This window comes from Zootermopsis nevadensis, unplaced genomic scaffold (genome assembly GCF_977971745.1).
Source record: "Zootermopsis nevadensis isolate Lab colony 2312 unplaced genomic scaffold, Znev_1.0 Znev_ptg000011l, whole genome shotgun sequence".
Lineage (NCBI taxonomy): Eukaryota > Metazoa > Arthropoda > Insecta > Blattodea > Termopsidae > Zootermopsis > Zootermopsis nevadensis.
This window is the reverse complement of record NW_028259143.1, coordinates 12,412,309-12,427,879: the sequence shown is the minus strand read 5'-3', so window position 1 is coordinate 12,427,879 and position 15,571 is coordinate 12,412,309. Positions and strand designations below refer to the sequence as shown.

Sequence of the window (15,571 nt, the reverse complement as noted above, 5' to 3'; positions counted from 1 at the left end):
CGAGGTGTAGGTGGCACCGGTGCCTCTTCCATACAGGTTAAAAGGGAACCAGGAGTAAACGCAACTACAACGGTTATTTGCTTCCGCTGTCAGAAGCCTGGTCATATGTCAAGAGATTGTAAGGACAACCCCTTTTGTAAACTATGTAAGAAAAGTGGACATCTAACCAAAGATTGCAGGGGCAATCAGGGAAACAGGCAGTATGGCTGTCTGAGCAACCCAGGTTCAGTCCATCCAGGAAAATGCAGGTTGCATTATGTTGTGTATGTTGTAAATGATCATTTAATTAAAGGTTATGGAGAGGCATTGGTTGACACAGGGTCACAAGTCTCTTTAGTTAAACAAGGTAGTTTGACAAATATGAAAGTAAGGCCTGAAAGGATATCTTTCCAAACTGTAACTGGTGATTTGTTTCCAGTTATAGGTGTTGTAAATCTAAGTGTTAATAATGTAAGGAGTGGAAAAGAAATGCCGTTTTATGTTGTAAAATCTTTACCACACAAGCGACCGTTAACGGGATGCTGTGACCTGAATGTCATTCTTTCCGATTTCAGATTACTCCTACAACCCTAACGAGGTCCGAAGACAAAAGCGCCTCCGGGAGCAGACCCGTGGAAGGAAACTAAGGCGCTCTAGACGCGTCGCTTCGTCAGAGGTAAGTCGTCGTTATTACTATTTGGACGAACTCACTCGCCTGCCATCTGTCGCTTGCACATGGAAAACAAACAAGCGTGGAATGTCAGAGACGAAAGATGACCAGAGTAAACTCCCGATTGCCGCTGTTTGTTGGGAAGTATGTCTGCCCCTGTTTGTAAGAGCGCATTGCAGTGGATTTTATTTAGGAGATTCCACTATTTAAATCCCTGAAACTCTGCTCTAAGTTTTAAACATTAATTTATCCGCCTTTCTGTTTCTTTAAAAATAAACTGGCTGTGGACAGCAAAGATATGTTACAAATAGTTTATATTTATAAGGACATTAATTATGCACACGTCACCATTTTTCTTGACCTACGAATATCACGTCATTTCCTACTTGAGCACTGAAATCTCCTATAATTAAACTTTTACTCCTGTTAGCCATTTCTGTTGGGTTTACATCAAAATCCTCTGTCACATTTTCACCAGATCCCATTTGGAAAGAGTGCATCTGCAAAATATCCACATTAATTTCCATCGTACTATTATATCGCATGTCGTATCAATACTTTGTTTCATTGGTTGCAGCCCACTAATCCACCACTTTCTGAATTTCAGGAACAAAACATAACCAATGAACATCAACTGCCATTTCACGAATGGTTAATGGACGCTGACCTTCAGGAGTTCATTAATGATGAGGTTAGTGTCAACTCTCCTTTGGATTACAACAATTACGTGGGCTGAACACTGATTCGTGAAAGCATTTAACCTATTTCCAGCCCTCCAGAAAGTAAAGTAAAGTTTGTCCCACTATGCGCCATGTAGGCGTTTGGGGTGAGTGGAGGTATAGCTCCTCTCTTCCTTGACCTCGACACTAGATGGGGGTGAGTGGTCAGCATCACGCCCCGGCCGGCTTTACCCCCGGGAAAGGACCCCGGTACCCATTGTAGAGGAGGCTGGGTGGGCCCCAGAGCCGGTCTGGACGCAGAGGCTGGAGGAAAAATCCTCTGCCACCGCCGGGGATCGAACCCCGGTCGTCCAGCCCGTAGCTAGTCACTATACTGACTGAGCTATCCCGGCTCATAGCCCTCCAGAAGTTACCCCAAAAACTGCTGAATCAGGTTGAAGCCTGTAATTTATATAAAAGTCCACGCAACTAGAATAAGCCCAGTGTCTTTCACCGTGAGCTTCGTCACAAATTCCTTCACAACTTGCATCCTTAGAGATGTGTTTCTATACTTGTTACCCATTGTTTAAGTTGCTATTCTGATACTAATGTTCATTTCCTTTCCAGATCCCAGAAATGGACGATACTGAATATGCCCCCATTTGGGAAGAAATAGTTAAATTGTTTAGTTTTTGTTAAATAGTTAAATTATTAATTTTTTGTAAAATAGTTGTTTCTAAATAGTTAAATTGTTTAGTATTTGTTAAACAGTTAAATTATTAATTTGTTGTAAAATAGTTGTTCTTAAATAGTTAAATTGTTTAGTTTTTGTTAAATAGTTAAATTATTAATTTTTTGTAAAATAGTTGTTATTAAATAGTTAAATTCTTTAGATTTTGTTGAACACTTAAATTTTTAAAATAGTTTTTAATTAAATATGAATTATATATTTAAAGATATTAAACAAAAAACATGTTCATAAAATTCTCTGTTGTTATTTTGGCTAAGTAATATTTGAATGAACTTGTCGGCCTCAGTGCACTAGTGGTTAATGTGGTCGCCACTGGACCCAAGGTATGAGGGTTCAAACCCGGCCAAGGTCGGTGGATTTTTAAAGGGTGATAAAAATCCATAGCACACTTCCTTCGGAGGGGAATTAAAGCCGGCGGTCCCATGCCTTAGATTTAGGGCACGAAAAAGCATGAACGAGATGTTTCGTAAGCAAAACTCGCTGGCCACATATCTCCAGATTCCTACTAGATGGCTCTAGCAGACAAAAATAAGGATTGAGTAGAAATTGTGCGGAGGTTGTGGGCTGGTCACTCACTACTGGCAAATGCACACTTCGAAAAGACCAGGAAGAGAGAATATTTTAACTTGGTACCACAAAACACGAGTATGTGTACTGAAACAATTAGTAACAATATTCTGATGTGGGGGAACATTTTTTATTCCAACAGTCTCAAGGTAACAAATCATCGCTGCTGCAGATGAAAATCACACGACATAAAAGTTACCACACCAGGTCAGGTTATGACAGGTAGATGAAACAGTGGGTCGAAGAGAACTCATCCCAAAAAATGCTAAAACAGGTTGAAGCGTATAATTTACATAGAAGTCCACGTAACTAGAATAAGTTCAGTGTCTTTCACCATGAGCTTCGTCACAAATTCCTTCAAAACCTGCATCCTTAGAGATCGCCTAGCACGAGATATTTGCTGTACGTGTTTCAATACTTGTTACCCATAATTCCAGTTCCTATTCTGATTCAAATGTTTATTTCCTTTGCAGAATCCAGAAATGGCCGACATTGAATTTGCGTCTTTCATTGAAGAAATAATGAATCTGCCCCTTTAGTTACGTAGTTTGTAATTAAAAGGTTAAATAGGTTTACTTAAATAGATGAATTCCTTTAGTTAAGTAGTTACTTTGTTCCATTTAAACAGTTAAAGTTCACATATTGTATATTTAAGAATAAAAATAAAAAATCGTTCATAATCTTTCGCTGCATGTGTTTCTATACTTGTTACAGTAAATGCATTTCCTGTTGTGATACAAATGTTTACTTCCTTTGCAGAATCCAGGATTGGACGACGTGGTGTTTGCATCGTTAATACAGTACATCATGAATCTGCCCAATTTAGTATAGTTTGAGCATTTTTAGACGAAAAGTTAAATAGTTGAATTGTTTAATGAAAACGATAAATTGTTTTAGTTAAATATTGTATTTCAATTAAATTGGTTTTATTTAATTTTTTTGTTAAATTGTTTAATTGTTTTAGTGAAAAAGTTAAATTGTATTAGTTACATAGTGGTTTTAATTAAATTGTTTTTGATTAATTTTTTCAGTTTAATTGTTTATATTTTAGTTAAATTGTTTTAGTGAAAAAGTTAAATTGTATTACATAAATAGTGTTTTTAATTAAATTGCTTTTAGTTAATTTGTTTTTAGTTTAATTGTCTAGATTTTTTAAATAGTTTAAGTGTTCCAATTAAATATGAATTGTATATTAAAGAATATTAAATCAAAAGCTGTTTATAAACTTTCCTTTTGTTATTTTAGCAAAGTAATATTTGAACGTGTCGCCATCCGTGGAATAGAGGATAATATGCTCGCCACTGGACCCAAGGTACGCGGGTTCAAACCCGGCCGAGGTCGATAAGAATCCATAACACAGCAAATTTTTTGAATGAAGATATCCGTCTTCTGGGTTATTGCGCTGTGTAGTCTGGTCGATGTTAACCAACGTTTCAGAGGTCATACTGCCTCCGTCATCAGGGCCAAAATTATTATAGTTTTTATACATGAATTCCATCATTCTTTCAGGAAAAACTCAGGAACACCACCAGCTAAGTTACCGGGCAGCCAGAGAAGATCGAAGGGAAGAGGAAGGCGAAAAGGTGCTAAAAAACACCAAAAATACCAAGGCCGCCTAACGCCTTCGTGATATTCTCTAACGAATGGAGAAAGAAACTGGCTGTCCTGTACCCTGCGGACAGCAATAATCAGATTAGCGTGAGGTAAGTTGCAATACAAAATGTACTTCATGACAATTACGTGTTAATAATTTAATGTGCAGAGCATTCGTGAATGACAGATTGTCTTCAAAGATATTCAAATTCAGCGGTCATGTATGATCATTGAACGTACGTGAACGATGATAAACATGGCGACGGTGCGAACCTGTAAAATTATATGTGAGAAATTTCTCGTGTTCAGAACGCGCACTTAGAAACTTGTATTTCTAAAAGAGGGGGGGGGGGATATTTCGTGACGACACAATGATAATTGTGGTGTTGATAAACTATGAGACCTAATAATTAAATAAATATTGACTCTTGCAAGATTCGATTCATAAAGTCAGCACTTTAAGTTGAAGGCTAATTTGCTTTCCATTGCTGGATTATAAATTTATATTTACCTTATTATAAAATGAACACAGGATATATAGGGCAGTAGAGAAGTAGAATTCATAAGTCCGCCCGGAACTATTCTTTTACTGTAAAAGTGCAAAGATCCAAAATTGACAGAGAAAGCATGAGGTGAATTTGAATTGGATATCTTATTTCCCTTTGCTGAAAATGTTCTGATCGTCGAGAACAGGTGAAACATTTTGCACGCCGTCATACGCCACTGCCTTTGCCTTTACCCAGCTGCAACCCTTGGATGTTCATCCTGCAACCTGCAACCTGCCTGTGTTCATACAAGTTTTGCTTTTTCTATTTGCAGACTTGGATGTATGTGGAGGGCGCTACATGGTGTAGAAATGGACGATTATTTTGCCCGCGCGCGCCAGGCGGACGCGGAACACAAGACGAAATATCCCAGTAATTAATTAATTCTCTTTTAACGTCAATTAGCAGCAGAAAGCTTCCAAAAAATGTACCCGAGAATTAAGAGGAGAATCACAGATTCAGATTTATTTGGGATTGACTGCTAGCGATTTTAAGAAAGAGAACTTTTGACGAGTATTTACTTTTAGCAAAATATTTTAAGATTTGAGTCATTCAGAGCTGGAGTGGCAAAAGTCAACAATATTTTGAGTTCATTTCCTGCCAAGTCTACACTGCACCAAAACCCAGAATTTAATCATCATCCTCAGCCTCACCACCGCGAAAACCCATCAAAGTCTTAAAGTGACTTCAACCTCGATACAGAGGCAGTACTTTACCCGGAAGTCCTCCCTTTGAAGCCACTTCAGTGTCATTAATTTTTGTTTCGTTTTAATAATCGTAATGGAAACATTAAATTTGAATTATCAGCAGCTTTCACGGCGACTAATTCGATGCCAAAGTTTCGAAGAAAGATACATTGTACTGTTCCTGTCTTTCTGTAATATATGATTTATGAATGTCGCTGATTTTCCTTCTCTGATGTCAAATCACGCGATCACAAGCGACCGTTAACGGAATGCTGTGACCTGAATGTCATTCTTTCCGATTTCAGATTACGTCTACAACCCATCTCAGGCCCGCAGAGAAAAGCGCCTCCGGGAGCGGGCCCGTAAAAGGAAGTTGAGGCGCCCTAGACGCCAGTCGGCGAAACGACGCCCCACCTCCGAGAAGGAAAGCAGCGCCCTTCCCCTCCCCGTCCAGGAAGAGGAACATGAATGGGGAGGGTTCCCAAATTCTCAAGGCGTCGCTTCGTCAGAGGTAAGTCGTCGTTATTACTATTTGGGCGAAATCACTCGCCTGCCATCTGTCGCTTGCACATGGAAAACAAACAAGCTTGGAATGTCAGAGGCGAAAGATGACCAGAGTAAACTCCCGATTGCCGCTGTTTGTTGGGAAGTATGTCTGCCCCTGTTTGTAAGAGCGCATTGCAGTGGATTTTATTTAGGAGATTCCACTATTTAAATCCCTGAAACTCTGCTCTAAGTTTTAAACATTAATTTATCTGCCTTTCTGTTTCTTTAAAAATAAACTGGCTGTGGACAGGAAAGATATGTTACAAATAGTTTATATTTATAAGGACATTAATTATGCACACGTCACCATTTTTCTCGACCTACGAATATTACGTCATTTCCTACTTGAGCACTGAAATCTCCTATAATTAAACTTTTACTCCTGTTAGCCATTTCTGTTGGGTTTACATCAAAATCCTCTGTCACATTTTCACCAGATCCCATTTGGAAAGAGTGCATCTGCAAAATATCCACATTAATTTCCATCGTACTATTATATCGCATGTCGTATCAATACTTTGTTTCATTGGTTGCAGCCCACTAATCCACCACTTTCTGAATTTCAGGGACAAAACAGAAGCAGCGGAGCAGAGCTGAGCTTCGTAGAGGCATTTGATACCGATTCTGCTTCTACAGAACCTTTTTGTGACGAATGGTTAATGGACGCCGACCTTCAGCAGTTCATTAATGATGAGGTTAGTGTCAACTCTCCTTTGGATTACAACAATTACGTTGGCTGAACACTGATTCGTGAAAGCATTTGACCTATTTCCAAATTGTTTAGTTTTTGTTAAATAGTTAAATTAATAATTTTTGTAAAATAGTTGTTTTTAAATAGTTAAATTGTTCAGTTTTTGTTAAATAGTTAAATTATATCCGTATTTCGGCATTCTGAATAAACCATCTCTTCCTTCTTCGCTGAACTTCTAACTTCACGATCTCCTTCGACTCTAGTCAAGACAGAGCCCTCACCCCACAACAAATTGGACACTTTACCAACCTAAATTAATATTGGTGGCCTCGGCTACGTGACATAAACTGGTGGCAGCGTCGGGATTGAAGGAGACTTCATCATTGACTTATATACAAGTCACAACTTCATTTTCTACACTTCAAAAATTTTCAGCGATCAACATCGAGGTGTCTACCCGTCATACTTCACTAGTCCTTCCACCTGGTGACTGGGAACGTCTTTTCTTCCTCTACCCAGAGGCCGACCGTCTTCTGGCGTCGAGTAAGACAGTCGTCTATCGTTCAAGTACCGATTGGCGTCCTCCCGGGGACATTGCGCAACCAAATAAGCCTACAGCTATCCTTCTTCGCGGTGGTATTTGCCTTCGGTGGTGGCTCCGTACAGTTCACGCTTGAGATGATAAAATCCAATTGTCGGGAGTTGGTAGTCAGTCTAGTGCTTTAAAAAAATCACCTGCAAAAGTATTTGTCAATGGGGCACAATTTTATAACATTAGATTTAATAAATAAAATTCAATCTATATTGGTTTTTAATTCTGGCTGACGCCGGTCCGCGAAATATTGCTCTTATTTTCGCCGGGCCGCGGGTGCACCCAGACGTAACATTGCCATATTCGATAGACACCGATGCTAGCAATAAAGCTATTGGGGCCGTGTTAAAGCAAACCGAATCGCGGGTGCTGGCTCCTGTCGAGAGCCGTTATTCTGTTGCAGAAAAGGAGTTGTTGGCTATCGTTTATGCACTAGAAAAATTTCGGATAAATATCTATGGACATTCTGTTACCCTGAATACAGACAACAAGGCAGTGTCGTTTCTGCATAAATGCGCCTTGACCTCTAGCAGGATCGCTAGATGGTGATGCACATACAGGAATATGACTTGCGCATAAAACATATTAGTGGTGCGAGAAATATTCTTGCGGACACGATAAGCCGGAATCCGGCTGGATTGGATGCCGAGGAGATAAAGGGGTTGTCGCGACCAAAGGACATAATGGTGGCCGCCATAAACCTAGGTATCGACACCTCGATCGGCCGCAATCTTAAGGCGTTAGCGGCTTTCCAAGCACGCGACCCTAAGATACAAGGCATAATACAGGCTGAGAATCAGCGGCGTGTGCCATCGGACGGGAATTACCTACTCCGACACGACGTTCTGTACAACAGGGACAGCTACAACTACCCTTATTGGAGGCCAGTTTTGCCAACTGCGCTTGAAGCTCAAGTAATTAAATTTGTACACGTTTCTTTGGGACATCTGCATGGCTGAGATCGCCAACACTTTTCATGTGCGAAGTTTGGGGAGGAAAGTCAGAAAACTAATTTCGCATTGCGATATCTGTCAGCGGGTCAAGCACCCGAACCGCAGTTACGCGATTGAGGTTAGGAGTCACTTGCAGACGGCGCCCGGCGAGCTCTGTATGTGCCCCTCCCGTCAGGGCGCGCTGGCGTCCGCTACATATTGGTTGTGTTGGACGTATTTAAGAAATTTGTGAAATTGTATCCGTTGCGGGCCGCAACTACGAAGACCTGCCTGAATAAGATTACGAAGTGTTACGTGGTGGACGTCATTAAGACCGAAGAACATCCTAAGTGATAATGGAACGCAGTTTGCGAGCTCTTTGTGGCGGACTAAGTTGGCAGAGTTGGACATTGGCGTCAGGTTCTCTCCTATAAGACACCCGCAGGCTAACCCAAGCGAGCGTTGTATGAGGGAGATCGGCAAGTTTTGCCGAATATACTGCGACCAGCAACACAAGAAATGGCCAGAGTTATTGCCTAGAATCGAAGCGTGGCTCAACGGGACGATGTCTGATTCAACCGGCTATTCTCCCGTGGAACTGATGTTCGATGCGCCGCGACCAGATCTTTTCGCGAAATTCCTATCAAAGTCAACAGACGAGGTACCGCCTACTGAAAGTCTTCAGAACAAGGTCCTGAAAGCCTACGACAAAATGAAGCACAAGGCTGCAAAAAGAAACAAAAGACGCAAATTTGGAAGGACTGATTGGAACCAGCAGATTAACGACTTAGCGTTAGCGAAGTGCCAGCCTGTCGGATGCGGCAGCTGGTGAGACGAGCAAGTTCCACAGGGTATATGATGGACCATGGGAGATTACTAATGTCATCCCGCCTGCGGCATACGAACTGTCGGGTTTAGATGGAAGAAGGCGCGGTGTGTTCAATAAGCTAGCGCTGAAACCGTATTTGAAGGACGAAGGAGACGCTATACAGGACTAGATAGCAGAAGGCAAGGGTTGAAGGGGAGACCACAATCCGATGCATAGGCTCGTTTGTTAGCATGCCTGCTATAGAACTAGAAGGGTTTTATTTGTGTTTGGGACAGATAAATTTTCTTGTGTTGAACGCCTTGGATTTTACTGCCACTGTGCCAGTAATTCTAATGTATTCGTATATATCCTTAGGGGTTAGTATAATTCAGTAGCAGTAATATAAGAGCTAATAATCATATCTGCATTTCATCATTAAACGTGCGTCGGTTAATACCCCCTTAAACTTACCCCAGAAACCAACATCCTAAGAGAGACTCGAACCGAGGACTGTGTATTTGGGTCTGTGACCTTAGACCCTGAAATTTTCTATCCGAAACGAAAGAATTTTGCCTTGGCGTCGGTCTTTTATCGCAGTTACGTTCCTGTCAACAGTAACCATCCTTGTCGACACCTTCGTTTGCGTAATTTCCTCTTCGAAGTAAAAAACTCTGATCATGGCGCCCTTCTTCTGTCTCGCTTAGTTTCGGAGCGAAAGGAGCCGCCCTTGAAGGAAATCGACTCAGGACACTTTTCCCAGAATTCTGACCTTCCTGTGATCTCTCATTGGTCAAAATGATTAATCGGGATTCGAAGGAAGGAAACATGTTTCCTGTCGCAGGGACGAATGGGCTCAACAGCGCCCGGGCCCCTCAAAAATCATTTCCCATGCACGCCTGAATGAACCGTAAGACTAATCCACACGAATTTACGAACGTTACGATTGGTTTGCAGCGGTGAGATTATTTTTAATTTTTTTTAAACGGTTCATTACTTTGTTATAAACAATTTCGTTTGGAAACTACTTGTTTTAGTAAAGCTTAGCAACAATCAACTAGTGCTAAGAATTGTTAAAATGGCGGAGTCCCAATTATGTCAACAAATAGAAAGCCTACAGGCAGAATTGAGCAACCTACGTACGCAGATGCAGGGCGTCCAACAGCGGCTAAAGATCTTTCATTCCAAAATGGGGAGGTTCAGAAAAGTCAGTCACAGTAAATGAGTTTTTCGAAACTGTAGACAGAACAGCACGTGTTGGAAATTGGAGTGAATAAGATAAGATTCAAATCACAATACAAAAATTGACCGACACGGCCAAATTTGGAACTTCACGCACCGGATATTACGTGGGAAAATTGTAAGGCTCATTTTCGAAATCGTTTTAGGGATGTTCGAAACGACCAATTTCACTTTGTCCAACTGCAAACGGCGAGACAAAGAAAGGACGAAACACCGCAGGAATTCGCGGATCGTTGTCGTTCATTGGCGCAAAAGACAGTGAAGAAAGTAGAGGACCCCGTGTTACAACAGTGTCATTATGAGCAGGCACAAAGGATGCTACTAGCAGCTTTTATATCAGGTTTACTTGGGAATCCAGGTCAGCAAGTAAGATTCAGAATGCCCCAAACCCTAGAAGACGCGTTGCAAATAACAGTGACAGTTCATGAGGCAGATACACAAGAGAGGAGGAACGAAATATTTTATTCGGGTTCAGGAATTCAGTGTGAAAAATGTAACAAGCACGGACACACATGGCAACGGTGCCGCGCTCATTTCAGGCCGATTGAAACAAGATCCACCACAAGCAAGCAATTCAGCAATAGGCCAAGTCAGCATCCGACATATCCCGCTAGGACTAGAAATGCGCAGTCTAAGGCACAACTTCGGTGGTACGAATGCAACAAACTAGGGCATTATGCCAGAGATTGTTATCAGCGAATTTCCAAAATTAAACGTCAAAAAAGAAATCTGCCACCGAGATCCAATCAGCAGGAAACACAAACTCCAAAATTTCCTATGGCATTGGCCCCAGTAAATAAAGTTTTTCAGGGAAACGTGTAAAAGATGGAAGGGTGGACAGCTTTCATCTAGCAAACCCCGAAAACGCTGTCGAAAGCTATCACGTGGTACCGCTAGCAATGGATCATGACACTCCTACTGTTCAAGTCAGAATACAGGGTGTACTTCGAATTCTTATAATAGATTCCGGTTCTTGCTGCAGTATTTTACAGCCGGATATATCCGACTATCCCTGGAGATGTACCAATCGTGCACCTTATGGCGTCACAGGTGATACGCTGAGAGTCGAAGGGGAGCAAACCTTATCGTTTCTTTTAGATAACGTTTCCTATCGTCACACATTTTTAATTTGCAAACTGCCAACCAGTGTAGCAGGAATTCTGGGAATAGATTTTTTGAAACCGAGGCAAACTATTTTAGATTTGGATAATTACATTTTAAAATTAAATAGAAATTGCAATATGAAATCGGTCAGAAAGATACAACAGGATCCTTCGGATGAGGAAAATGTACAGGAAGTGTGTAATGGATTGATCACCCACAACACTCTCTCTGGGAATCCTTGTAAGAAAAGTATTGTTGCACCAGCAAGTCCGACCGAGGACAAAAAGGAAATTCCAAGGAACCAAACTTTAAAATTTGAAGAACATTTTCGAGAATCAGAACAATAAATTGTGATAAAGGAATCAAATGCGTGGTTGGTTCAAAGCAGAGAAACTGTGATCCTTAAGCCTAAAACCAAACAAGTCGTATACGGTAAAATCATAGGCGAGAAATCGCAAATTTCACCAAGACTTGTCTGTGTGGAGCCCGCCCAAATACACATAGAAGGCGTTTGTGCGGCGCGTGTGGTATCCCATGTATACACGGATCACCATAGAAAGCAGCCTGCAGACTTAAATGTCTCTACGAGTCGCACTCAGACGGCGACCCGCGTGTTGCAAACCCCACACGGTAAAGAGGATAACGAAAAGCAAGGTTGCAGTTCAACTCGAAACCATTGCTTAGGCACGGTTCTGCTAGTATTAGCAAATTTCAGTGATGAGGAATTACCAGTGACAAAGGCCACAGTTTTGGGTGTAGCCCACGAGGTATCCGAAAACCTTCTCGTCTCGATTAACGAGGGAGAAAATGACTTGATTTGTTCGGAACAAACGTTTGCAACTAACGAGAATAATGGGAACATGAAATCCAAATTTCAACGCTATCTTGATGAGAGGTTAGATCATTTGACCCCTGAAGAAAGAAACGTGATAGAACCTGTTCTGATTAGATATGCCCACATTTTTCATGATGATGAAAATAACGACTTTAAGTGTACGGATTTGGTCGAGCATAAGATAATAACAGGAGACGCTCAACCCATAAGAAAGGCTCAATATAGGGTACCGTTCGCACTTAGGCAGGAAATGGAAAATCAAGTAAAGGATATGCTGAAGAAGGGTGTGATTCGAGAAAGCAGTTCTCCGTGGTCAGCACCAGTTATACTAGTACCGAAAACGAGTTCGGACGGCCGACCTAAGTACAGATTTTGTGTGGATTTTCGTGCCTTGAACGCGGTCACAAAGTTTGACAGTTACCCTTTACCCAGGTTTGAGGAAACAACTTCCACACTGACCGGCAGTAAATACTTTTCAGTCCTCGATTGCTATTCAGGCTTTTGGCAAATTAAAATTCGCGAGGAGGACAAAGAAAAGACTGCGTTCACAGTCCCATCAGGCCATTATGAATTTAATCGTCTCAGTTACGGTTTATCTAATAGTCCCTCCAGTTTTCAACGTCTTGTTGATGTGTTAAAGAATTTATCAGGAGTTGAATGTTGGGTCTTCATAGACGATGTAATAGTTTATACAAATACAGCGCAAGAGCATGCGCTGAGGTTAGCTAATGTTCTGGACAGATTTGAAAAAGCTAATTTACAGCTTCAGCCAGAAAAATGTGTGTTTGCGAGTGACCAGGTAGGATATCTAGGTCATGTTATATCCAGTAGAGGTATTGAAGCTTCGCTTGACAAGGTAAAGGCAATTAAAGAGTATCCAGTTCCAAGAACGGTAAAAGACGTTAGAGCATTCCTGAGCTTAGAATCGTTTTACAGGAGGTTAGTTCCAAATTTTGCTCAGATAGCAAAGCCATTGACACAATTAACCAAGAAAGATGAAAAATTTGAATGGAAACCCCAATGCCAAAGTGCATTCGAAGACCTCAAATTTAAGTTGAGTACAACCCCAGTGCTTGCATACCCGGATTTTCGGTTGCCCTTCATACTAACTACTGATGCATCAAAGATAGCGGTAGCCGCAGTGTTATCGCAAGTTCAGGGCGGAATAGAGAGGCCTATTTCGTTCGCTAGCAGACAGTTAAATAAGGCTGAGAGAGCATATTCAGCTTCAGAGTTGGAAATGCTAGCTCTTGTCTGGGCCACCAAGTATTTTCGATGCTATCTGTATGGGCGAAATTTTTTGGTAAGGACAGACCATGCTGCTTTAACGTTCTTGCATAATTTCGCAGACAACAATAGCCGTCTAATTAGACGGAGCCTACGATTAGCGGATTTTGATTTTACTGTGGAGCATACCCCTGGTTCAAAGGTCGCGCATGTAGGGATAATCGAGCAAGGTCTCATGCCCAACAAGCAGGAAGTTCACAAAGCACAGTTGAATGACCCGTTTTGTGAACGACAGAAAAGAAGCCGTTTCACAAACAAAGGCGAGTTTTTTCTAGACTCCGACGAAGTCCTGTATCGTCGCCAGTTTAGTAGGCAAGCTTTGTTGGTAATCCCAGAAACTATGATTGAAAGAGTCATATCTATGAATCATGATTCCATCTTCGCAGCTCATCCAGGACGAAAGGGAACGTTTGAATTAATCGCTCTTAAGCACTGGTATCCGAAGATGAGACAAACCATAGAGGACTATGTGATGAGGTGTGATTTATGTCAGAGGAGGAAATGAATTTCGCGCTCCGTTAGGGGGTGTTGAGGAAACTACTGAGCCATTTCAGGTTACCAGTATGGACATAACTGGCCCTTACCCGCTAACACCCCGCAAGAACAAGTATCTGCTTACATTCATAGACCACTTTACGAAATATGCAGAAGCCTTCCCGATCCCTGATCAAACCGCCGAGACATGCGCACGCGTATACGCCACTCAGATCATCACAAGACACGGGACCGGTTCAACCTTAATCACAGATCAAGGACGTGCCTTTGTATCTAATTTCTTTAAGGAAACTTGCAAAATTTTGAGAGTCAGAAAAGTACAGACGTCAGCATATCATGCAATGGGAAACGGAATGGTGGAACGTTTTCATAGATCCCTCCATGATGGTCTTTCACACTATATCGATGCAACAAGCACAAATTGGGACATAGTAGTACCATTTTTCTTGATGGCATATAGAGCAACACCTCACAGTACCACCAGATATAGCCCCTTTTATTTGCTGCACGGCAGAGAAATAAAATTACCCACCCAGGACGATCTGCAAGCTAAATTACCAGAGGAATTACAAAACTCTGAGCACGCGACGCGTTGAGTGAGGAGGCTCGCGAACCCCAGGGTACAGACGATTCACGTCAGCCAGTTACTCTCAGGCCAGCCCAGCCTCAGTGGACGGAGACCCCAATCGCACGCAGAGCACCAATGTCGGAAAATTTTGACTCAACTAGGCGGGATCCAAACTATGAACCTTCTAGTTCGCCTCGCTCGAGACGCGAATTAGAGACGACACCTCAAGGACCGCCACTTACGAGAAACCGCGCTAGACTGCAACAACTAGGCGAACGAACATTAGTCCAGAGACAGTAGTTAGAACGATTTTTTTTGTTTATATGTTACAGGAATGGTGATGATAATAAGAGGGCGCACTATCACAGTTACTGACCTAAAGCACAACACGCTCTTCATCAAACAGAAAGACGTGATTTTGACCAATGATGAGTGGAAGATAGTGGTAAACATTGATTTGGCAATCTACGAGGAACTATTAACCAAGTTGAAAGATGACTTGCACCAAACACATATAACTAGTACCAATTTTGCACCTATTCAGGAACTAAAACAAATAGAAAATTTGCTAAATAAATTGGAAAATGAAATAAATTCGTTTAGAGGAATTTTGCCCCGTTTGGATAAGAGACGAGCATTACTTAATGTTGCAGGTTCATTTTTTAAAATATTATTTGGCACCGCAACGACAGCTGACTTAAGAGAGTTTGCATAATACAGTACAAGAATTACATGAAAGAGAAGAAAATATGGCACACTCAGTAAACAATCAGCTGACTTATCTGAAAACTTTAGATGCTTCAGTACAATTTAACACTAAAGCCGTAGAAATATTGTCGGGAAAAATTAAAGCAGTCATGTAAGACACGCAGAAGTGGAAGGATAAGACAGATGTTACTATCTATTGGTTAAATTCCACTTTTCATAAACAAACCAGTGTGTATACGTATGTACGCCAGCTGGAATTTGAAATTTTACAATTACAAATGCAAATTCGTGAAATTTTGGATGGAGTGGAAAGTTC

The 15,571-nt window shown here is 41.4% G+C and overlaps 2 protein-coding genes and 1 long non-coding RNA gene across 7 annotated transcripts in view; 1 reads left to right on the top strand and 2 right to left on the bottom strand.

The window, feature by feature from the left end:
- Positions 1–15,571, bottom strand: part of LOC147874077 (uncharacterized) — a 146,519-nt gene that overhangs the window by 73,325 nt on the left and 57,623 nt on the right. The gene's annotated exons all lie outside the window — the stretch shown is intronic.
- The window catches only part of LOC147874078 (uncharacterized), a 111,909-nt gene that overhangs the window by 52,264 nt on the left and 44,074 nt on the right, over positions 1–15,571 (bottom strand). The window lies entirely within an intron of this gene.
- On the top strand, positions 5,043–7,208 carry LOC147874079 (uncharacterized). 2 transcript variants are annotated; one of them, XM_087347332.1, is made up of 4 exons: positions 5,043–5,136; positions 5,756–5,961; positions 6,563–6,691; positions 7,123–7,208. In XM_087347332.1, the coding sequence occupies exons 1-4, from the start codon at positions 5,049–5,051 to the stop codon at positions 7,159–7,161; spliced, it is 462 nt and encodes a 153-aa protein (XP_087203458.1). In that variant the 5' UTR covers positions 5,043–5,048; the 3' UTR covers positions 7,162–7,208. The 2 variants fall into 2 exon arrangements, with proteins under 2 accessions (XP_087203458.1, XP_087203457.1); XM_087347331.1 differs by lacking the exon at positions 7,123–7,208 and having other exon boundaries at positions 6,563–6,764.

Coding starts and splice junctions, on each gene's coding strand:
- LOC147874079 (XM_087347331.1), top strand. CDS start 5,049: ATGTGGAGGGCGCTACATGGTGTAGAAATGGACGATTATTTTGCCCGC. Junction 5,137..5,755: donor ACACAAGACGAAATATCCCA/GTAATTAATTAA, acceptor TTCCGATTTCAG/ATTACGTCTACAACCCATCT. Junction 5,962..6,562: donor AAGGCGTCGCTTCGTCAGAG/GTAAGTCGTCGT, acceptor TCTGAATTTCAG/GGACAAAACAGAAGCAGCGG.